This window comes from Bufo gargarizans, chromosome 6 (assembly GCF_014858855.1).
Source record: "Bufo gargarizans isolate SCDJY-AF-19 chromosome 6, ASM1485885v1, whole genome shotgun sequence".
NCBI classification, from domain to species: Eukaryota; Metazoa; Chordata; class Amphibia; order Anura; family Bufonidae; genus Bufo; species Bufo gargarizans.
The window spans coordinates 117,268,447-117,293,392 of record NC_058085.1 but is presented as its reverse complement, the minus strand read 5'-3'; the positions used below and the strand labels follow the sequence as shown (position 1 = coordinate 117,293,392).

Below are 24,946 nucleotides of genomic sequence, written 5' to 3'. Positions count from 1 at the left end.
GTTGCCACGACCACAAGTGCAAGGCCGATTCATTGGCCTGTATTTGTGGGAGGGGCATGGCTGCCTACTTCAACAGCCAGCGTCCCTCTCACTCTGTACGTCGTTACAGCGTTTCCCCACCCACCCACCCTTACTATCCACTACTCTTAAAGGGGATGCCCTCTTTCAGGTGTCCCTACTACGGCGCGGTTGCGGCATAACTCTAACCGCTTAGGGGCAGGGTAGTCTCAGGTGGGACGGGGTGCATTCTCTTGGTTGCCACGACCACAAAAAACATGTATAAAACTTTTTAAAGATTTTGTTGTAGAAAGTATGAGCACAGAAAAGTCTTTCTGGGTAATATGCTTTAAACGTTGCGTTAACATAGTCCCTTAATAACCTGAAAATGTGGTAAAAAGGGGGTAAACAGGATAAAACACACAAATGAAGTGCAAAATTTTCTGGATTCAGGTGGAGTCCTGGATGGAGTCCTTGCAAATAGAACACAGGGAGGGGCTCAAGATAAAAACAATAAGAGAAGTCCTCTCAAACAAATGGCAGCTCCTGCTCCATATAAGTGATTGGTGAACGGCCTACTTAATTGTAGGGATCGGAACATGATGACACATCCGTAGGAATTGGGCTTCCAGAATCCCATGAATCAGGGGAAGATCCTTCTGGCTGTCCCTCCATTATCCTCTGTTTGGGTGTGGATGGCAAGTTAAGTTCCTTTTTCACCTTTTCAAAGATAGGGGGCTGTTCTTTTTTTATCTCACAAATCAGCCCAATTGCAGGGTCAATCCTGGTTACAGGGTTTAATTCCTCGGGTGGATCTTTCATTGCTGAAGAATCTGCTGGTTTCTCCTCATAAGGGGGGATAGCGAATCCCTGATGCTGCTGTACAGCTAGTTGCTGAAATAACATTGCACAGTCCTCCACAGCTGTACTGAGGCTTTGTGGCTCGGGCCTTCTTCTTCTAACCCGTTTCCTCTGCGGTTTAGGTTTACTGTCAGGGTCTCTGGTAACAATGGCGGGTTGCCAGAGAATATTGGTACCTGCAAAACCAGTGGCGTATTGGCTCTGTGTACTAGGTGGCACATACTTTGCAGTAGGCCGCACAGGGGCGGTAGAAAGTTCCTGTTCCAGATCCTCCTCAGAGTCTTTGGTGAGCTCCTGGGTCTCCGTGGGCTGTCCTGGCCGACGTACTGCAGTGGCATAAGATCCACGTGTACCCTCTGTAGGGGTAAACTCGACCACCTCATTAACATATACAGTCAGATCCAAAAATATTGGGACATCGACGCAATTGTAACATTTTTAGCTCTATACAACACTGCAATGGATTTGTAATGAAACAAACAAGATGTGCTTTAACTGCAGACTGTCATCTTTAATTTGAGGGTATTTACATCTAAATCAGGTGAACGGTGTAGGAATTACAACAGTTTGCATATGTGCCTCCCACTTGTTAAGGAACCAAAAGTAATGGGACAATTGGCTTCTCAGCTGTTCCATGGCCAGGTGTGTGTTATTCCCTCATTATCCCAATTACAATGAGCAGATAAAAGGTTCAGAGTTCATTTCAAGTGTGCTATTTGCATTTGGAATCTGTTGCTGTCAACTTTTAGGATGAGATCCAAAGAGCTGTCACTATCAGTAAAGCAAGCCATCATTAGGCTGAAAAAAACAAGACAAACCCATCAGAGAGATATCAAAAACATTAGGCGTGGCCAAAACAACTGTTTAGAACATTCTTGAAAAGAAGGAACGCATCGGTGAGCTCAGCAACACCAAAAGACCCGGAAGATCACGGAAAACAACTGTGGTGGATGACCGAAGAATTATTTCCCTGGTAAAGAAAACACCTTCACAACAGTTGGCCAGATCAAGAACACTCTCCAGGAGGTATGTGTATCTAAGTCAAAAATCAAGAGAAGACTTCACCAGAGTGAATAGAGAGGGTTTTCCACAAGATGTAAACCAATGGTGAGCCTCAAAAACAGATTAGAGTTTGTCAAACGACATCTAAAAAAGCCTTCACAGTTCTAGAACAACATCCTATCGACAGATGAGACCAAGATCAACTTGTACCAGAGTGATGGGAAGAGAAGAGTATGGAGAAGGAAAGGAACTGCTCATGATCCTAAGCATACCACCTGAATCCAATTGAGCATGCATTTCACTTGCTGAAGACAAAACTGAAGGGAAAATGCCCCAAGAACAAGCAGGAACCTCAAGACAGTTGCAGTAGAGGCCTGGCAGAGCATCACCAGGGATGAAACCCAGCGTCTGGTGATGTCTATATGTTCCAGACTTCAGGCTGTAATTGACTGCAAAGGATTTGCAACCAAGTATTAAAAAGTGAAAGTTAGAATTGTGTAGATGTCCCAATATTTATGGACCTGGCTGTAGGCTATGTAGCCAAGGGGGGAGCACCTTTCTTTTCACAGACCGGCGACTTACATAGTAATCACGATTGGTCTCCATATCGCGAATAAATCCAAATCCCCGTTGTTTGCAAAAGTCCAGCCCAGTTTCCGCACTGGTTCCTGGAAATCCTTTACCGATGCCTCCAGTAATTTACGGGTTAGACCCTCATTATATTTCTTGCAAGCGTGGGTGCGTGGGAGTCGAGCGGACTTAATCTCCGCGGACAATTTAGCCCAAAGTGCTGTCTGTTCCGTGGTGGGCCACGCTATGGCGGGGGCATCAGCAACCAGACCGGACCATTCGGCAAATTTTGGAAACTGGTGTCGCGGCATCGCGACTGCGTGCTGACCTGCACTACCATCCGCAGATTCAGGGTTGCGGTCCTCACTACGCTCCCTCCAGTGGCGGTCCCACAAGTCTTGCACACGAACCTGTAGTTCTGGAGTCATATGCGTAAGGGTCCATGTCGGAGTTGCGACCGGGTCCCGTTCCGGATTCAATCTCTGGTGCCGAGCTCTCTTGCTTTCCTGCCATGCTGCTTTGGCAATACACTCCTCTCTCCATACAGCAATCAGCGTCTCTCTTTCTAACGTGCACACGCATGTCACGCTCTTCCTGAGTGCTAGGCTCTCCTCCCAGGTCTGTCTTGAGTGACAGGAGCGGCGCAACCATTATCCGCCTTACAAGGGGCAGTCTCAGTGAATCGGGTGCCCGGAGCAACACTGGTCAGTACTCCAATTGGGTTGGATGGTGTGGGGGCACACAATAATGGAGCAGTCTTTTGTGTATGAAGATACTCATAGGTGGCGATGTTTTTGTCACAACATCTAACAGGTGGGCACATTGATATTCCACACATGGTTCCACCCATTCCTATTCTGCGGCAGAACTTTTCATAGGGCAGAGGCGGCGCTGCGTTTGCATACAGGGTTCAGCCTCTCAGAAACAACACAGTAAAGGTAGGATGGGCTTGACCAGACAATTTTGCATAAATGGGCGGCACTAGATTTTCCCGCTCTTCAGGGGGTGTCGCTAACTTATCCACAGTGATGGCGCAGTATTTTTTTCAAACAAGAACTCCGGCGGCCATCTTAAGTACATTCAAACAGTCTATTTAATGACAGCAAGTCGTTTTAGTAACACACAAATGTCTGCTTTTAACACTGCGATTTTTATGCGACAGTCTCTCAAATATGGCGCATAGGTTAATATCCTGTTTGCGACGCCAAGAAAAGATATGCAGCCAGCCAGTACCACAGGGGCAACACGTGAGGTGCACGGTGGTCTGATAAGGGGCAAAATCATCAGTTCATCAGTTTACTCACTGTTAGCAGAAAGCCTCCCTGGGCTGGCAGCACAGTGTTGAGGTGGACAGCATGAAATCCTCCGGGGCACGCTCTGTGGTATGGAAGCATCAGCCAAGATGGTGGTTGAGGTGCCCTTGATGTCAGGGGCGCTTGTTGCGGCTGAGTCCCTCGATGGTATTTGTCGTGACGCCAGTACCGTTAATGGTGGTACAACCAATTGTAAGAACGAAGTAGACAGTGATAGGATACAACTCACAGCTTTTACTTGTACTGAATTTGGCTGCAGCATTACAGAATACAGTCTCTTGTTGGTATTAGAGTTAATCTGCGAATCCACTGTTTATAGCAGGCATCCTCAAACTGCGGCCCTCCAGCTGTTGTAAAACTACAACTCCCACAATGCCCTGCTGTAGGCGGATAACTGTAGGATGTTCGGGCATGCTGGGAGTTGTAGTTTTGCAACAGCTGGAGGGCCACAGTTTGAGGATGCCTGGTTTATAGGCTTTCTTAGGCCCAGATTCAGGCTGTGGTTATGTACCTTACTTCAGTTGGTATGCTCAGTCCTATACCTTGTTTTTTCCCTCCAAGCTGAATATTGGGACAGGTAGCTAATCTGACCTAAGTATTTATATGACCTAAGTACTATCCCCATCTAGTGGTGGGATGTATAAATTACACCAGACCAGCCTATGAACAGGGATACAACAGGTGTTGTAGCACGAAATGACACGCAGTATGATAATACAGTTTTTGCTATTTTGCAGTTCTCACGTATCCTGAGTGGGACGCTGCACTTTGAGAAGAGAAGCTTCCTCCAACAAGTGCAGACTACACACAGAGGGCCAGATTTATCATTAGCTCAAGTCAGAATAATGGAGTGAAAAAGTCGCAATTTTTTGCGCAATCGCTTAAACTGCGCAAAAATTTGCGACTTTTTTCTGCTCTGCACTATGCTCGCCAGTTTTCTGAAAGTGGGCGTGTTTTCTTATGTAAATGAATCTCTAGACAGATTTACTATTGAGACTATTTAAAAAGTCGCAAAAAAGTCGCAATTTCACTCCAGTGAGGACCATGCTTATCTTATGAGACTTTTTAATAGAACATGCGACTTTTTCATAAGAACGTGCGACTTTTTCATAAAGATGTGCGACTTTTGTAAATCCGCTTACTGACGGATAAACTGCTACCGTCAAACCACATTTATTACAGTCTTAAAGGGCCGATCATAAATCTGACTTGGCTAAAACTGACTTTAGCCATATGTGAAAGTGGAGTGAGCTGTCAGAGTCATGATAAATCTGGCCCAGAGACTTTATCCAAAGCAAGCCGCACGTGGGCCTAATTTGATGCTATACACCTGAAACATCATCACTGCAGGAAATACATCCCCTGCCCAGGAAGAACCAGAGGGAAACCATAAAGTTAAGTGTTCTGTTACTTGGCATGTAAGTAGACTATAAATACATATACATTGTGCACTGGCTGATAGCTAGGAGTGCCTTGGTGGTGGATAAAGAACATTGGAATAATCTAGAAGGAGACTGTCACCGGTAATAATTGTTTGAGCTACCAGGTTGCTTGTGTTCCTGTTCATTAAGAGGCTATATTAGATATCTGTACTGAACCACTTGCTGAAGACGTTTTTGAGTAAAATATCCAGTTCTATCATACTCCATTGTGGTCTCTCTCTCTCAAGCTGGTGTGAACCTAAAAGGGATTACTACAATACTCCTAACAGCTTCACCACACTGAGATCTGCTCGGAAAGCTAATCTACATATTACTGCTTCATTCATAGGTACAATGTGTGATTAGAAAGACACCAGTAATATACGTTAGCTTATAAGCATAGAACAAACCGATATGCTTATGTGGGGCATTACTCTAACTGGGGGCACTAGTGGGACATTATTCTAACTGGGGGCACTAATGAGGGGCATTATTCTAACTAGAGGCACTAATGGGGGCATTATTCTAACTGGGGGCACTAATGGGGGCATTATTCTAACTGGGGGGCACTAATGGGGCATTATTCTAACTGGGGGCACTAATGGGGGCACTATTCTAACTGGGGGCACTAATGGGGGCATTATTCTTGCGGAGGGCACTAATTATTGGCATTTTTCTTCCTGGGGGGAACAAATGGGGGGCATTGTTCTTAGTGGGGCGCACTCATGGGGGCATTATTCTTACTGGGGGAACAAATGTGGGGCATTATTCTTACTGGGGCGCACTAATGGCGGCATTATTCTTACTGGGGGGGACAAATGGGGGGCATTGTTTTTACTGGGGCACTAATGGTGGGCATTAATTCTGGGGTGCACCAATGGGGCATTATTCTTACTAGGGGACTAATGGAGGCATTATTTTTACTGTGGGCACTAAGTGGGCCATTACTCTTACTGGGGCGCACTAATGGGGGGCATTAATTCTGGGGTGCACTAATGGGAGCATTATTCTTACAGGGGGGGCACTAATTCTGGGGTGCAGTAATGGGGGCATTACTATTACTGGGAGTACTAATGTGGGCAGTATTAATTCTGGGGGGCTCTAATGGGAAAATTGCTATTACTGGGGGCTCTAATGGAGCATTATTAACTCTGGGCGGCACAAATGGGGGCATTATTATTATTGAGAGCCACAGTATGATAGCTACTTAACACCCTGTGTTAAAGGGGTTGTCTCATCATGGACAATGGGGGCATATTGCTAGGATATGCCCTCATTGTCTTATAGGTGTGGGTCTAACAGCTGGGACCTGCACCTATATTAAGAACCGAACCCCACAAGTGAAGGAAGCGCACTGAGCATGCGCAGCCGCCCTCCATTCATTTTCTATGGGGCCGGCAAAAATAGCCAGCACTGGACCCACAGAAATGAATAGGAGCGGGGGCCACACATGCGCGGTATGCTCCATTCACTTCTATGGGGAGCCGGCTTGGTGGTCCTCCAGCCACCACCTTTCGGGGCTCCATTCTCGATATAGGGGTGGGACCCGCACCTTTAAGACAATGGGGCATATCCTAGCATTGTCCATGAGACAACCCCTTTAAGCCACGCCCCACACCCACACAACCCTTTGGGTGTGGCTTATTATGGCCGGTATTTTTTGCTGGGAATGGTGGCAACCCTAGCGCTCGCCCTTTATGGCCATTTATTGACGTTACCTAGGGTGTGGATCACACCATTAAATTTGTTGCACCAAGAAGATAATCATCAATGACATTTGTAATGTTCCTCCTGTCCATATGGGATACTTAGTGTAAAACATGTGGATGGCGATCCTATTACATCCTGCAGTAAAAGAAAACTGGCTTAGTTGCCCATAGCAGCCAATCAGATTCCACCTTACATTTTGACAGCTCCTTTGGAAAATTAAAGGTGGACTCTGGTTGCTGTGGGCAACTAAGCTAGTTTTGATAAATCTCCCCCTACTATGAGGAACCAGGCCAACTATAAGAGCTCATCTAGTTTGTTCCCAGGAGGCCTTTGAATCTGGATGAGACGGACGTCCCTGCATTGCAAGCAAGCTGTATTTTAGTAAAGGTCCCGTCACATTTGCAGCTTGCAGGGTTACCAAACCCAGAAGCCTTTCCATAGGCTCCTACTAACCGGAAGCTTGGCAGTACGTAAAATGCGCACCGCCAACCGCGTTATCACGTGACCCGCCCGCCCAGCTCGCTCTGTGGCTGGTGCTATATCCCGGCATCCTTTGCGGCCTGCTTTCTCTTTCCGGGAACCAAGATGTCTAAGAGAGGTAAGGGTCGCGACTGCCGCAGTGCAATCCGTGTCCATCTCCTGTCACAGCGCCCAGCCTGAGTCTTGTCGGCGCCCGCACACGTCTCCCCCTTGTGCACTGGGCATGTGACGATGGGTTGAGGGTCCGGGACGGATCTTCTCTGGTAGTGGAGCACGGAGGCCTGCACAGCCATGTTTGAGAGCTCTGTATGTAAGTTGTATGTGCTATGGTGGGTTTGGGGAGGGGTGGTCACTGGGTGCAGTGTGCCATAGTGTAGCCACAGCCGTATTGGGGATTCGTAGCTGCCCATATGATGCCAGCCTGTCATCTCATCCCCTCTGTCCTACTGTACCCACCTCGGGGGTAGTCTATGTCAGAGCTCCTGACCTCAGTAATGGTGGCTCGTAACCCAGACTTCATTCCTGTTCATGGGCTCCTTGTGGGGCATTGGCTGGTACACTGTGCAGGGCACTGGTTTGTGGTTGTAGTATAGTGGCAGCCATGGGGCATTGGCTGGTATACTCGGCAGTATAATGGTAGTAAAGTTTATGGTGTATCCTTAGTAGGAGAGGTGTCCTTCAACGAGCATGTGGTTGCAAGCGATGGCGGACCCCGGCTTATGGTCCCTGAGATGAATCCAAATCTGCTATTTAGGGTCGATTCACATGTCTGCATGAATGGGTCCGCAAATTGCGGAACGGCTGCGGATCCATTATTTCAATAGGGCTGCAAAACATGCGGACAGCACTTCCGTTCTGCGACCCCCTCAAAAAAGATAAGAGCTTGTCCTAGTCTTGTCTGCAGTCACAGCCAAGAATGGGCATTTCTCTCATAGAGACAGCCATGTGCGGATCCGCAATTTGCTAAGCGCAGAACACTTGCGGATGTGTGAATGTACCCCTAGTAGTATAATGGTAGCCGGCCCCCCCCCCCCCACCTCATGGCACATGTAACCAATGTCTAGTTACAGCTTCAGTACATTCACACCCCAAACTCCCTCGGTTGCGTTTTTATTTGTCCTGTTCTCGATTTGTGCATTATGTAGTTTTGACCATTCTTAAAGGGGTTGTCTGGGTTTAGAGCTGAACCTGGGTATAGCCTTATTTTCACCCCGGCAGCCCCTCTGAGGCTATGGCATGCTCCGATGCGTTGCCTTGCGCTAGATCGCGTAGGGCACAGGCCCTTTTGTTTATCATAACACACTGCCATGCAGAAAATTCCGCCTGGCAGTGTTTCGGTGACGTCACCAGGCTTCCTGGCAGCCCCATGGAGAGCCCCGGTATGTCACCAGATCTCCAAAAAAATGCTCCAATGCTCAACTCAGGTGGGGCTGCCGGGGTGAAAATGGAGGTATGTCTGGGTTCAGCTCTGAACCCGGACAACCCCTTTAATTTATTCCATTATAAAGTACGGGAATCCCTTTAAAGGGGTTGTGCCCCAGCCCTGACTCCTTCCCTCTATGGCCTCAGCTGTCCCTTTGCTCTCCCAGGATCTTGACTTACATTTTGACACTGCTGCAGCCTCTCACTGGCCACTGAAGTGAGCTGCTACCTTTGCATCACATGACGCACGTAGAGTAGATCACTGCTGCAGCGCCAAAACTGTAGTTTACATCCTAGGAGAGCAGCCAGCGTCGGGAAGCAGGTAAGTTGGCTTCCCTTCACAGGTCTGGTCAAGGGGAGGGGGGTTTACCTAACCAAAAAAGTGCCCAAACCATTTAGGATAAGTCAGGTACCTTAAAGGAGGCAGTGGAGTGGAGATAGCCTGCTCAGTACTTCCCCCTCTTGCTCTCATCCATTCCTGTGGTCATGTAAGCGCTGTGGAATCAGTGGTACAATGGAGGGGTAAGTACTGAGCAGGCTGTCTCCTTCACATAGGAGGATTTCTAGGTCCTCATTCCTTCCAGTGCATCGGGGCACTGTACATCTTGGATTGCATGGGCGCACTTGATGTACCCTCTTCTTAAAAGCACTTGTTGTGTCTTCACAGTGGCATAGTGAGTTGTCGTGGAAGAGGAGATGAACACAATATTTTTGGGTGAAGGGGCAGCCACATGTGCTGTACTACTTCAATCAGTAATGTGACATGCCTTATTAGATTTCTTGGGGAGACAGAGGGGACCAGCTTGGGTGCAGGAAACGGAGGCGTTGAGTGGGATTGTCACTCCGTTGACCAGGTTTATTCCATTATATAGTATGGGAATCCCTTTAAAGGGGTTGTGCCCCAGCACTGGCTCCTTCCCTCTATGGCCTCAGCTGTCCCTTTGCTCTCCCAGGATCTCTACTTACATTTTGACACTACTGCAGCCTCTCACTGACCACTGAAGTGAGCTGCTACCTTTGCATCACATGACTCACGTAGAGTAGATCACTGCTGCAGCGCCCAAACTGTAGTTTACATCCTAGGGGAGCAGTCGGCGTCAGGAAGCGGGTAAGTAGGCCAATATTTAGATATTTATAATGACTTCTAATAATTTTCCTGGAGTTATGGAACGCCGTGTGACAGGTTCAATGTACTAAATCTTGTGCTTTTTCTTCCAGGACGTGGAGGTTCTTCTGGTGCGAAATTTCGCATCTCCCTCGGTCTCCCCGTGGGCGCAGTCATCAACTGTGCTGATAACACAGGTAACAAGCCATGCAAGACGTATGTTGGGTCATCCTTCCTTCCGGGGCACTGTACATCTTAGATTGCATGGGCGCACTTGATGTACCCTCTTCTTAAAAGCACTTGTTGTGTCTTCACAGTGGCATAGTGAGTTGTCGTGGAAGAGGAGATGAACACATTATTTTTGGGTGAAGGGGCAGCCACATGTGCTGTACTACTTCAATCAGTAATGTGACATGCCTTATTAGATTTCTTAGGGAGACGGTGGGGACCAGCTTGGGTGCAGGAAATGGAGGTGATGAGTGGGATTGTCACTCCGTTGACCATGTTTTTTTGTGTTCTCATTTTTATGGATTGGTCTGTCTTGTCTGTGATGTTGATTTCTTTATCTGTCCATATTTGCTAGGTGCCAAGAACCTGTACATCATCTCCGTCAAGGGAATCAAAGGTCGCCTGAACAGACTGCCAGCTGCTGGCGTTGGTGACATGGTGATGGCCACAGTTAAAAAAGGAAAGCCTGAACTAAGAAAAAAGGGTGAGTTGCATATGCCAATCTGTCCTACCTGAGACGCTTGAATTTTAAAAAAAATTTAATTCTCTTACTTTAGTGTGATTGGTTTGCAAAAACAATCGTATGCATAGTTTGTGTTTGTTGGTCACTGTAGTGTTACTCTTTTGACGTGTCAGGTTTTAATTGGTAGGATTCAGGTCATGAGACCCCACTGATTGTGAAAATGAAAGGGCCAGAATCTGTCAGCAGAGAACCTGCCCGGTGAACAGTGTGCAGACTCATAGTAGATGGATCTGTATGTTGCACACTCGATGCTAGGGATAGCTGATCATAGCTAAAGTCTCAGCTGAGAGAAGCTGCCCCTTTTTTGTTTTAGCGTCCAGATCCCCCAACAGTCAAAACTTGTGACTTGTCAATGTAACATGTCAAAGGTTTTATAAAATGGACATCCTTTAAAGGGGTTGTGCTCCCTTCGCAGGTCTGATTTTTACCTGCTCTTCGGCACTGGCTTCCACCCACCAGAGTCCATTTCTCCCGGCCGCTCCACTGTGACGCTGCTGCAGCCATGACCTGTTCCCTTTGTCATGTGACCACTTGTCATGACGCAATGGTAGCAGGTCACCGCTGCGACAACATCAAAACGGAAATGTAGTTCCAGGGAGCAGAGCATCTGAGGCTGGGGGGTGGAGTGTGGAGACAGCACCAGCATGCGGGTAAGTATGCTTCCCTTAGCAGGTCTGCCCAAGAGGTGCACTACTCCTTTCAACGTATCTGGGTTTTCCCAGCACATTTAGGATCGTGCACTTGATGTACCCTCTTCTTAAAAGCACTTGTTGTGTCTTCACAGTGGCATAGTGAGTTGTCGTGGAAGAGGAGATGAACACGTTATTTTTGGGTGAAGGGGCAGCCACATGTGCTGTACTACTTCAATCAGTAATGTGACATGCCTTATTAGATTTCTTGGGGAGACAGAGGGGACCAGCTTGGGTGCAGAAAACGGAGGCATTGAGTGGGATTGTCACTCCGTTGACCAGGTTTATTCCATTATATAGTATGGGAATCCCTTTAAAGGGGTTGTGCCCCAGCACTGGCTCCTTCCCTCTATGGCCTCATGTCCCTTTGCTCTCCCAGGATCTCTACTTACATTTTGACACTACTGCAGCCTCTCACTGGCCACTGAAGTGAGCTGCTACCTTTTCATCACATGATGCACGTAGAGTAGATCACTGCTGCAGCGCCCAAACTGTACTTTACATCCTAGGGGAGCAGCCAGCGTTGGGGGGGGGGGGGGGGGGGGGGGGGGGCTGATAGTGGTGTCACTGGGACTCTGACCACTGACCAGAGTCCCGACCAAAAAATGCTATGTCACTGTTCAGCATTTTTTGTCTGGATCCCCATTACAGTCAATGAGCATCCAGCTATGACAGATGCAGCCAGTGAACTCTGGCAGTCTGTTCCTCCACCGGAACAGACTGCCGGAGTTCACAACATAACCTTAGTTTCACATTCTGTCAGAAGAATAGCCTGCTGGAGTATAGCGGGATACAACCAGCTATATGCTCTCATTGACTATAATGTGGTCCAAGGCCATCTGGCCATGTTCCTGCATGCATGCTGGGTATCGTCCAAAGCGTTTATTTTTTGTTCTGCCAAAACCCAGGTGTAACAAGGCCGGACCCCATTAGTCAATCGCTGCAGCAGCAGTATCCAGCTATACCTGATATGGTACATTCTAGCCGGCTGTTCTTCTGACAGAATGTATATTGCAGCTGTAAAAGAAGCCTTGTGTGTGCAATTATTTGCTATACCACTATAAGAAATACAAATAATTTTTATAAAGCGATATGTTATTTGAAGGTTTTTCTTATTGGAGTACTGGATTAATCGTAAAAATAATTGGAATACTCTATTACTAAAATCGTTTGCTGCAGCCCTAATTTGACCTGTGGAATGTATTTGTTCAAAGCCTCCTGCTAAAAATTGGCTCTTATTACAGTGCATCCGGCAGTGGTAATACGACAACGAAAATCGTATCGGAGAAAAGACGGGGTCTTCCTATATTTTGAAGACAATGCAGGGGTGATAGTAAACAACAAGGGGGAAATGAAAGGTCTGTATAAAGTCTCATCTGCTGTGGTGACATCATATATTGTGATTTGGTTGGGGGATGGTTACAGTACTGAATTCATTACTTCATAACCCCTTTGTTAATGTACTAAATAAAATTAGTTTCATAGGAGAGCTTTGGTAGTCAGAGTGGCTTTCCCATAGTTTGCTAGACATTTCTAGTCGGGTACTTCGTATTGTCATTTTTAAAGGGCACCTGTTACTTTAAATGGGTATTCCCATCTCGGACATTGATGGCATATTCATATGCAAAAGTAGGCTCCAGCTCACCTGTACCTCTTTTGTACCAGACGTGCTCAGTTGTAGTCCGATTCCTGACTTTGTAATCCACAAAGTAAAAACCATCACCGTTCATAAAAGCAGTGACTATCCTTTGAGTACAGCAAGCACATACAAATGATCACAGCACCCGACACTAAATGCGTTTCAGACCAACTACATGTACTTAATCATTACTTATTGCTATGATATGCCATCAGTGTCTGAGATGGCAATGCCCTACGATCAGCTAACAAATACAGTAAGACATTATATTACAGTAACTTGTCACTAGTAGTTTCCCCTCTTACAGGTTTGCATTTGTTTTGTAAAGGCAACCAGAAAACTTCCCCATCACTGAAATGTACACCAATAAAACCCTGCGTTCAGTGAGAGTCAGACTGGTGCCCACACTTTGCATGACATGAATGTACTGGATTGGAAAGGAGCCTTATTGCTCATCACAAAGATTGCCTGGTACAGAGATCAGTATATGCAAAATGTAGGCAAAGGTTTTTCTCTTACCTTGTTCAGCTTTGTGGTTCCTTTTTCTTCACTTCCTATTATGCTGAAATGGATACCAGAAAGGTTCTAATCATTGGCGTAGTGATATAAGGTGCTGCCAGGCTGTTCTTCCATTAATGAATTGAGACTACCCTGAAACCCTTAGGGTCATTTGCATAAAAGGAATCTGTCGCCACTTTATAGCTGCCCTCTCCAAAGCATGAGAGTGACAGGAATGTGGATTTCAGCGCAGTTTGTTTATAATGTAGTTTCTGATGAGCGTACCATTTCTAGCCTCCATGCTGGTGTGCAATGAGCTGAAGGAATAGCGGTGCCCACCCTTCTCGCTGATTGACTGTTTCTGCCTAGGGAGGACTGGGTCCGTCAGCAGCAGGTGAGTGACTCTCCCCACTGCTCATGAATACAAGGACTTCTTCCTGCCAGTGCAGAAGTTAGTAACTTGTAAAGTTCTCATCCTGTATTCGGGGAGACAACATAAAGGCGGTGACAGATTCCTTTCAGACATAGCGGTTCTGGCTATTTTGCTCACACATTTAGCAATGGCCATGAATTCAGACAGCGGAAGAAATGGTAACACTGATTTCTTATCAGTTGCTTTTCTTTAGGATTTATTGTGTACAGTTAAAGGGAACCTGTCTGCCCTCCTGACAGCTGCATAAGTAGTGACGGGCTTGCTGATTTCTGTGGCCTGTCACTTGGGCCAACCCTTTAGATCAGGCATGCTCAACACGCGGAACTCCAGCTGTTGCAACACTAAAATTCCCAAACAGCCTACAGCAGAGCACTGTGAGTTGTAGTTTTACAACAGCTGGAGGGCTGCCGGTTGAGCGTGCCTGCTTTAGACCCATCTCAGACATTGATGGCCATGCATGTGCTGCTGCTCTTCAGGGGTCTGGGTCCCACATCTGGGGCTTGCACCTATCTGACATTGATGGCATGTCCTAGTGATCTGCCATCAATGTCTGTGATGGGCCTTGCAGTGTGTGGCCAGTGAGGAGTCTGAAATTCCAATTTTCTTTGACTTTTGCAGCAGTGGACATGGTAAGACCAAGCACCTCTTCTTAAAAGCACTTGCTGTGTCGTCACAGTGGCATAGTGAGCTTGTCGTGGAAGAGGAGATAAATACGTTACTTTTGGGTGAAGGGGCAGCCACATGTGCTGTACTACTTCAATCCGTAATGTTACAATCTTTTTTCTGTATCTAGAAGACCCAAATCCCACAAATGGCTTGAAAGACAATTTAAGGAATTGAGTGAAGTATATTTGAGCTCAGTTTTTGTTAACACCACTGGTATTAATAGCAGCAAGTTATTATGTATAGTTTCTTATTTTTATTTTTTCCTCCCTTCAGGTTCAGCTATCACAGGCCCTGTGGCAAAGGAGTGTGCAGACTTGTGGCCCAGGATCGCCTCCAACGCAGGAAGCATTGCGTGAACCTACCCTTTGTACAATAAAATAAACTAACAAAATCTGGTATACCAAAGTGTTTGTCATGGGAGCTTGGACGGTGATATGAAAGTGACAGGATGAATGGGGGTAATGGGCTGTCTTGTGGTGGAAACATGAAAAATGAGTAAACCTTAGGCTAGGTTTACACTTGAAATTTTGTATTCAAGCTGCCTTAAGCTGGTTTACACGTTACACAGCAGATATTGGGTTGGGGTCCTAAAATGGAGAATATGTAAGTTGGATTTCAACATGCTTGATCCTTTTGTTCTTGGAAGAAAGCTGCTGCCAGACGCCACAGTCAGCAGCTTTATGGCCCTTACCCTAGTGAGAACACATGCTTAGATGCGAGATACATATTTTCATTGGAATTGTTAAAAATTTGCCAGAACAATAATTGTATTGCCCCAATTACATATGGAGGCACTTAGAATTATAGTAGACCCCCACCTCTGAGGTTTATACAGAGCTGTAGCATGTAAATGAGCACATGGATCTGTTCACACTTCTTTTCATGGGTCTATTGCTCTTTTACAGACAGAATTGTATAAAGAGCTGAACTTTTTGTTTTCTCAAAGAAAACAAACCCAAAACTCGTCATTCAGAATTATTGCCACAGGTTTGCAGTTTCCATCATGATTTTTATCTGACTTGTTGGAAGGCTTAATCAGTATACTTTTAATTAAAATGCTTTTTATTTGGGTCTGCTTTTTAAAGAGTTTTCTATTGCTCTAAGGCCAGTTTCAAATAAGGGAGTGCTCTGCGGGAAACATGCTTTGTGTGGGGGGGGGGGGCGATTTCCCATCCTAGACTCTAACGACCTCACATAATACATTGTATGAAAAGTCATGTTATGTGTAGCTGTACTCTTACACAAACACATGCCTAAACGGCTACTAACCACTTTTGTCCCAGATTAATAAAACATAACTTACTTTTTTTATCCTTAAAAGTGATGAAGGAATAAATTGTGAGCTACATAAAGAGTTAAAAAAAAACACTGAGCCCCATGGATGACGCTGTGAATGAGGGGTACACCGTATCTGACCCCCTCATTCACAGCGTCATCCACGGGGCTCAATGTTTAACTCTTTAGGTAGCTCACAATTTATTCCTTCATCACTTTTAAGGATAAAAAAGTAAGTTATGTTTTATTAATCTGGGACAAGAGTGGTTAGTAGCAGTTTAGGCATTAGTGTTAGTTTGTTTTTACTCAATCCATGAGAAAATATTTGACCTCCTCTGGCTATGTAATCCGTTTCAGATCTAGCTTCATCTCCCCGAAACAGCTGATCGGCATGGATGCTGGGGCGTGAACCCCCGTTGATGTCATAATATTGATCTATTCTAGGGATAGGTCCTCTATCACTTACCAGATTACTCCGTTAAAATTGTCCTGAAAAAATAATCTAAAAAGAACCTCATATTGTAGGTGGGTCTAAACTGGCAGCAGGCCAAGCCAATCAAAGTAGTCAGGGTGCCCAAATAGCTGTTGCCACATTGTTAGTAGGTAGGGCTAATAGGACATACCACTTTAAGACAATGGCACAGAGCTATTGGGCTGCTTTCACACGTCTGTGATTGTCATCAGTGACTGAGCCAAAACACTTAATGGAGCCCACAGATATGATATAAGCCCTCATTAAGGTGTTTCATTTTGTAATGGGGAAAAAAAATATTTTTTGCAGACTTTGCTTACGCCCCGAGCCTGTGTTGAAAAAGATAAATGCCAAAAATGTAAGATTGGATAATATTTAGAGGTTGCACACTGATCAGTTTTGTAAAAGTAGGCAAACATTTTTTTCAATGTTAATTACTTTAATTGGGAAAACTAGACATCATAAACTTAAAATAATAAAATTTGACACTAAGATTAATAGGTAGAATGATGGGCAAAACGTGTGATGTTAATCAACATTGAACGATGCAATACCTTCTTCTGTTAGCTTTTGTGATGCTCAACTACCCTGAACAAGAATTGTTTTTGTCCCTGACCGTTTCGTTAAACTTTATATATTTTTTATATATATTATATATATCTCTGAGTAATTCCTCTTTCTGCGGTATCATTGACCACCTTAAGAGTGTTCACATGGCTTCTTAGAGAATCACTGCAGTATTCTGTCTCAGAAGCTGTATGTCCAAATCATTCTTTGGAGCGAATTATCAGATATATAGATATAGGAATCGGGAACTGTCCCTGGTAGTGATTATAAAGGCTCAAGAGACGATACACTTCATTTCCTATGAAATGCAGTGTTCAAGAATGCTCTTAATTACAGCATGCAGATACATCCCACCAGATGGTGACACTACAAAAAAGACAGACAGACGGGTATCACTTAAATTCACTAGCACTTCCCTGTTATCCTCTGACTAGGGCTTACATCAAATAGATAAGATGAATCTTGCATACATGACTGCAATCTGTAATTTAAATCGTTGGCATCTAAATTAACTTAGCTGATATGTAAAGAATTTATACTTTATGTATACAAACCTATTGTAAACACCAGTATTGTCTAAAGCGGTTTTACTGTAACATATGTGACTCATTCCAGTTTCATCTAGAATTTCCTGCCAGAATGTCTCATAAATACATGTACTGTGAAATAAAGAAATCAGACGTTGACCATTCATGTTTCAGTGCAGAGTGGTTCAATATGTCCCAGCTGGAAGCGGGAACTTTCATTGTAAGGGAGTTATAGTTCCACACTGAGGTCCCAGACCTCTACCCCGTGACCTTTATCACAGCCACCTCGGATGTGAACGAGCCCATCAACTTACAATTGCCTCGTGCAAAAAGCAAACATGAGGCTGACAAAATGTGCAACCCGTTTCAATTCTCGTTGAGGAATATTCAACTGTTTAGTGAAGAGGACAATTTTAAGTGCATATGTTGCCTTTGCCACCCACCTTGCTTGATGCAGAGCCCCTGGCACCCTGAAACTGAAGTCGTTTTTAGACCAACCTCCTAGGTACAGGCGTGAGAGTAGTAATAAAAGTGATCAATGTGTGCAACCCTAAATATTATCCAATCCTCTTGAAATTTGGCATATATCATTACATCACTGAGACTCGGGCCGTAAGCAGTCATATAAAAACATCTTTGGAAAAATGAAACACCCTAGGCCTCATGCACATGACCATGTGCTTACCATGCCTGTATTGTGTCCCACAAACAGCAGGTCTGTGCAGTGTGCACACTGTATCATGGATACAGACCCATTCACTTGAATGGGTCAGCAATGCGGAAGATATGGAACAGAAGGCCACCAAAGCACTATCAAGGCAATTCTGTGGCATTTCGGTCCGTGCCTACACACCGAGAAAAAAAAAAAACATGCTTAATTTTTTTCCAGTATGGATGTATTGTGGACCGATTCAAGTTGAATAGGTCTGCATCTGTCGGCGCCGGCCACACGGACGGTGCCCCTGCATTGGGGACTACAATTTGTGTTTATGTGCATGAGCCATAACTGAAAGATTTCCAACTGTTCTGTGTGGGTTTTTTTGTTTTTTTTACCCACACCTTCTTTTATCAAAATCCCTGATGGAAATAATTGATCAGATACTGTGTACAAGCTGCCTTAGGCTACACTCACACAACCGTATGTGTTTTGCGGTCCACAGAAAAAAAAGGAAGTCAGTATGGCATTTTTTGCGGATACATTGTAACAATGCCTATCCTTGACCGCAAAACAGACAAGATCTGGACATGTTCTATATTTTTATTTTTGTGGGGCTACGGAACAGACATACAGATGCGGATATCACACAGTGTGCTGTCCACATTTTTTGTGGACCCATTAAAATGAATGGGTCTGCATCCTATCTGCAAAAAAAAAAACATGTAACGGACACGGAAACAAAATACGTTCCTGTGAATGTAGCCTTATGTGAAAAATATAGTATTTGTAATAATTGTGCTCCACATATCAGTATGAGGCTGTATATAAAATTATTCAACCAATGCATACAACTCTTATTTTTATATATATATATATATATATATATATATATATACTGGGGCAGATTTACTAATCCTGTAGACGATCAGCAGATTTATCACAGTAGCACAGGCTACACACTAAACTGTATACAAACTACTGGTTGGCTTAGTTATATTTTTCCCCTTCGTCCTGTGATGGCACCAGCAGAGAGGGTTCTCCTCCCAGATATCTAAGAATGAGGAGCTTCTTAGTGGTTTCCTGTCCTGGGAGAGGATTCCTACCACCATTCTGCTGGAGAGTAGTTTCTCTCCTTATTAGGGCTCTTTCACACAAGCGGATCCCGTGCGGATAATCCGCTATTTGAAAGAGAGCCAAGCCCCGCTCTGGCCAGCAGAGACACGGAGCGTTAACATGACTGATAATGCTCTGTGCCTCTGTGATATTTTTACTACAAAGTCACAGTGAGATAGAGTTAACAGATAATGATCAGCCGGCACTCCGTAACGAATGGCGTGGTGCTCGCGTCCAAGATAACGATCCCAAGATAATGGCAAAAAGACTGGCACTCACTGTTTCTTGAAGATAGAAAATCTTTATTGTCACATGACGTGACGCGTTTCGACTCTCGTCTGGAGCCTTTCGCAAACGTGAAGGATATAATACAAACATCAGTGAACACATGGCATTTAAATAGCCCGCCTAGGCGGAAGTGACATCACATTACCATAGTTACAAAAATCAACAAAGGACAGCTGTCCAATTAGAATGCAAAGTAAATGAAGTTGAAGTGGAACAAAAAGGAAGGAAAGAAAAGATCCCAGCCGCAATCAATTAACGATTCCTCTAATAAAGATTACATAGCAATGGTAGGGTTAATTGTGAAAAAGAAATAATGACGTAATGATGCTGCTGGGATGTCTTCAAGTTTTCTAAAAGAACTACTCTGTCATTCCTGCATAGAAAACACTATAGCAGAGTAATCTCCTTCAATGTTCAAGTATATGAAAAAGTTGATTAGAGAAGTGGGTAATGCCCTTAAATCTAAGAAAGAAGCCTATAGAAGTAATGACAGGTCTCCTGCGCAGGATTTTTCTGACTTCTCTAGTTCAAATGAAAATATCTTGGCAGTAGAGAGTGGGGAAGTTTTATCCGACTTGTCCTCAGAAGAGGATAGGGGTGGTAGACCATTCTTCCCCATTCAGGACGTGGATCAGCTTCTGAAGGCTATTAGAGCCACAATGAATATTGAGGATCCCAAGGAAGTAAGTCCAGTACAAGATGTCATGTTTAAGGGATTGGAAGGTAAGAAAAAGAGATCCTTTTTCATTCACAAAAATGTGGCAGCCATGATAACGAATGAGTGGAAGAATCCGGATAAGCACAGTTTTATTCCCTCGTTGGTTAAGTTCAAATACTCCTTTAACGCCACGGATTTAGTACTCTGGGGCCGGGCACCCAAGACTGATGTGCCAATTGCTAGTGTCTTGCAGGTTGTCTTTGCCTTTTGATGATCTAGGGCAGCTTAAGTGTCACAGACGTACCGAGACATATGGACGTCCTGGCGACAGTGAGTGGCAGGAGATCTGTGAGACTGGCAACACGTTGTTTGATCTGACAGGTTTTCATTGTGGATCAATAGGTGTCTGTATTGTTTCTGGTAATGGCCACACCCCTTGCCTCCAGGTGTTGCTTATATGGTCATTTAACCTTCCTTTATTTATAGTTGCTTCTCCCACTATGCTGTGTGGTTTATATCTTCTGTGGATTGTTTGTGGTTGGATCTTGGCTGAGTTCCTGGTGCTTCCATAGCCTCTTTAACCGCCTCCGGACCGCCTAACGCAGGATCGCGGTCCGGAGGCGGCAGCTCTGCGCAGAGTGACGCATATACGCGTCATCTCGCGAGAGCCGAGACTTCCTGTGAACACGCACACACAGGATCGGAAGGTAAGAGACAGGATCTCCAGCCTGCCAGCGGTGATGCGATTTTTTTTAACCCCTAACAGGTATATTAGACGCTGTTTTGATAACAGCGTCTAATATACCTGCTACCTGGTCCTCTGGTGGTCCCTTTTGCTTGGATCGACCACCAGAGGACACAGGTAGCTCAGTAAAGTAGCACCAAACACCACTACACTACACCCCCCCTGTCACTTATTAACCCCTTATTCACCCCATATAGACTCCCTGATCACCCCCCTGTCATTGATCACCCCCCTGTAAGGCTCCATTCAGACGTCCGTATGATTTTTACGGATACATGGATCGGATCCGCAAAACACATACGGACGTCTGAATGGAGCCTTACAAGGGGGTGATCACCCATATAGATTCCCTGATCACCCCCCTGTCATTGATCACCCCCCTGTAAGGCTCCAGCCAGACGTCCGTATGATTTTTACGGATACATGGATCGGATCCGCAAAACACATACGGACGTCTGAATGGAGCCTTACAGGGGGGTGATCACCCATATAGATTCCCCGATCACCCCCCTGTCATTGATCACCCCCCTGTAAGGCTCCATTCAGACGTCCGTATGATTTTTACGGATACATGGATCGGATCCGCAAAACACATACGGACGTCTGAATGGAGCCTTACAGGGGGGTGATCACCCATATAGATTCCCTGATCACCCCCCTGTAAGGCTCCATTCAGATGTCCGTATGATTTTTACGGATACATGGATCGGATCCGCAAAACACATATGGACGTCTGAATGGAGCCTTACAGGGGGGTGATCAATGACAGGCGGGTGATCACATATATAGATTCCCTGATCACCCCCCTGACATTTATATTCCAGACTTTTTCTCACGCTTTAGGGCCCCTAAAATGCCAGGGCAGTATAAATACCCCACATGTGACCCCATTTCGGAAAGAAGACACCCCAAGGTATTCCGTGAGGGGCATATTGAGTCCATGAAAGATTTAAATTTTTGTCCCAAGTTAGCGGAAAGGGAGACTTTGTGAGAAACTACAAAAAAAAATCAATTTCCGCTAACTTGTGCCAAAAAATAAAAAAATTCTATGAACTCGCCATGCCCCTCATTGAATACCTTGGGGTGTCTTCTTTCCAAAATGGGGTCACATGTGGGGTATTTATACTGCCCTGGCATTTTAGGGGCCCGAAAGCGTGAGAAGAAGTCTGCGATCCGAATGTCTAAAAATGCCCTCCTAAAAGAGATTTGGGCCGCTTTGCGCATCTAGGCTGCAAAAAAGTGTCACACATGTGGTATCGCCGTACTCAGGAGAAGTTGGGGAATGTGTTTTGGGGTGTCATTTTATATATACCCATGCTGGGTGAGATAAATATCTTGGTCAAATGCCAACTTTGTATAAAAAAATGGAAAAAGTTGTCTTTTGCCAAGATATTTCTCTCACCCAGCATGGGTATATGTAAAATGACACCCCAAAACACATTCCCCAACTTCTCCTGAGTACGGCGATACCAGATGTGTGACACTTTTTTGCAGCCTAGGTGGGCAACGGGGCACACATTCCAAAGAGCACCTTTTGGATTTCACCGGTCATTTTTTACAGATTTTGATTTCAAACTACTTCTCACGCATCTGGGCCCCTAAAATGCCAGGGCAGTATAACTACCCCACAAGTGACCCCATTTTGGAAAGAAGACACCCCAAGGTATTTTGTGATGGGCATAGTGAGTTCATGGAAGTTTTTATTTTTTGTCACAAGTTAGTGGAATATGAGACTTTGTAAGAAAAAAAGAAAAAATCATCATTTTCCGCTAACTTGTGACAAAAAATAAAAAGTTCTATGAACTCACTATTCCCATCAGTGAATACCTTAGGGTGTCTACTTTCCGAAATGGGGTCATTTGTGGGGTGTTTGTACTGTCTGGGCATTGTAGAACCTCAGGAAACATGACAGGTGCTCAGAAAGTCAGAGCTGCTTCAAAAAGCGGAAATTCACATTTTTGTACCATAGTTTGTAAACGCTATAACTTTTACCCAAACCATTTTTTACCCAAACCATCAGTTAGGGTTTTCACTAGGAGGTGTCCATTTTCCTTCCCTAGTTCTTAGGCCTGATTCCCTATTTCCTTCCCTTCCACACTGAAGCGTGACATTAAGGGCCCTTGCAGACGAGCGTGTGTCACGCTGCTTGTCTGCAGCGCAGCTCCTGGCCTGACCTCCCAGCACTGAAGGGGCTGGGACGGGGGGCAGGGAGGCATTTGCCCCAAGGCCACCCTAAAGCATGTTAAAAACTGCTGCTGGGCCGTCTTTAACGAATAATAATAATTATTAATTTTATTCCTCAGGGCCGAATCGGCGATCACCACAGGCGGCGCGGCCCTGGTTCTAGTTGGGGGGGGGCAGTAGGAGATGAGCACTTCCATTGTGGAAGCTCTCATCTCCATATTCATCTGTATCGCCATCCTCAGGACAGCGATACAAATGCCTGTGCTGTGGCAGGGCAGGGAGAGGTGTCTCTCTTCCCTGTTCTTCTGATAGGCCGCAGGCATTAGTGCCTGTAGCCTATCAGAGGCCGTCTCAGGCGTCGCGATAACGTCATTATCATCGCGCCTCCTGAGCCGGCCAGCACATAGCAGGGACACAGGCTGAAAGAGGCCTGCATCGCATCACTGCTGATGGAGGTAAGGATTAGTGTGTTTTTTTTTCTTTGCTGGGGGAGCTGGCACTATGAGGACATTTTTTTGGGGGTGGCATTTATTTCTTGCCCACTTGGGGGGGCATTTGATACTGACACATTATGGGGGAGAGGAGCACTATGGGTGCTCTAAAGGGGCTTTTTTTTTATTGGCACACTCTGAGGGGGGCACTATAGGGGAGAGCGGCAGTATGAGGCATCTGTTGGCATTATTAGGGGGCACTATGGGGAAGTGGGGGCTCTAAATGGGCCTATTTTTATTGGCACATTATGGGGGGCATTTTTTACTGGCACATTATGGGAGGCACTATGGGGGAGTGGAACATTTGTGGCATCTGGTGGCACTAAGAAGGGGCATTTTTTACTGGCACATTATGGGGGAGAGGAGCATCTGCTGGGGGCACTAAGAAAGGGCATTTTTTTGCTGGCATATTATGGGGGACACTATGGGGAAGGGGGAGAGGAGGACTATATAGGGGTATTTTGAACTGACCTACATTATGGGGACATTAGCTCAACTGCGGGCATTAAGCGGGGGCATTTCATGTACTGTCATAATATAGGGAGAATTATTACTACTAGGGGGTATTATGCGGAGCTTTACTACTACTGGGGGCTATGAGGAACATGATTACTAGTATGGGCACTATAGGAGCATTATTACTAAGTGTGCTCTGGCAGATAATTATTTCTATTGGTGGCATTTTGGGGAGCACTGTTACTTTGGGGGGCACCCTGGCATAGTATCAGCTTAGCACAATTATTTTTGGGGGACATTATCTTTATACTATTAGTGTCTGGGTGCAGTTATTTTTTAGAGCACTGTGTGCCAATAATTGTTGAAGGGGGCACTATCTGTGTGGTAGTAGTATTTCCAGGGGGACTGTTTCTGCAGTATAGTATTGGGGGTGGCAGAAAAGGGTGTTCAGAAGATGATGGAAATGTGGGAAACTAATTTCTGTTTATCAATCTCTGCAGAGACGGGAGATGGCTAAAAAATCATCATGGCGGTCTGGTCTGAATGATGAAGATAAAGAAAGAACGTCTACAACACAGATGACATCACTGAATGTAAGAGGTATGTGGCTCTATGTAGGAGAGGAGATGCTCCGGCTCCTCCCCTTGCCATTTGCAGAAGGAGGATTCATTGCTGGGTGAGGACGGCCAAGGGGGGCAGCAGGCCACGGGCGGGTGGCAGATGGTGGGGGGGAACCACTGGCTTTGAGCAGGATCTGGGGAGGGAGTAGAGCAGAGGAGCTTCCTGGCTGTAGCTTTTTGTTGTTTATTGTATAATGTGAAGCAGGCAGTGCAGCAAGGACAGGCCCCCCTCTCCGTATGATGTGTAGAGACAGGCCTCAACAATAGAATTTCAGCTGTACAGTGTTTGTTGGGAGTGGCCTATTATATGTAGGGGGGGCTTTTAATAATGGACA

At 45.4% G+C, this 24,946-nt stretch overlaps 1 protein-coding gene and 1 non-coding gene across 2 annotated transcripts; both read left to right on the top strand.

Moving 5' to 3' along the window:
* Positions 1 to 7,398: 7,398 nt before the first annotated feature.
* Positions 7,399 to 14,957, top strand: RPL23 (ribosomal protein L23). The gene is made up of 5 exons (XM_044297346.1): positions 7,399 to 7,472; positions 9,995 to 10,078; positions 10,465 to 10,593; positions 12,566 to 12,679; positions 14,831 to 14,957. Exons 1-5 carry the CDS (start codon positions 7,460 to 7,462, stop codon positions 14,911 to 14,913), a joined length of 423 nt encoding a protein of 140 aa, XP_044153281.1. The 5' UTR covers positions 7,399 to 7,459; the 3' UTR covers positions 14,914 to 14,957.
* Positions 10,165 to 10,298, top strand: LOC122942935. Its single transcript, XR_006390774.1, has one exon. It is a non-coding gene; the product is annotated as a small nucleolar RNA SNORA21 (small nucleolar RNA).
* Positions 14,958 to 24,946: the final 9,989 nt, after the last annotated feature.

What these genes read in the sequence shown, in the direction of transcription:
- RPL23 (XM_044297346.1), top strand. An exon ending in CAACTGTGCTGATAACACAG is followed by an intron (nt 10,079 to 10,464) that starts GTAACAAGCCAT and finishes CATATTTGCTAG; the next exon opens with GTGCCAAGAACCTGTACATC. An exon ending in GCCTGAACTAAGAAAAAAGG is followed by an intron (nt 10,594 to 12,565) that starts GTGAGTTGCATA and finishes CTCTTATTACAG; the next exon opens with TGCATCCGGCAGTGGTAATA.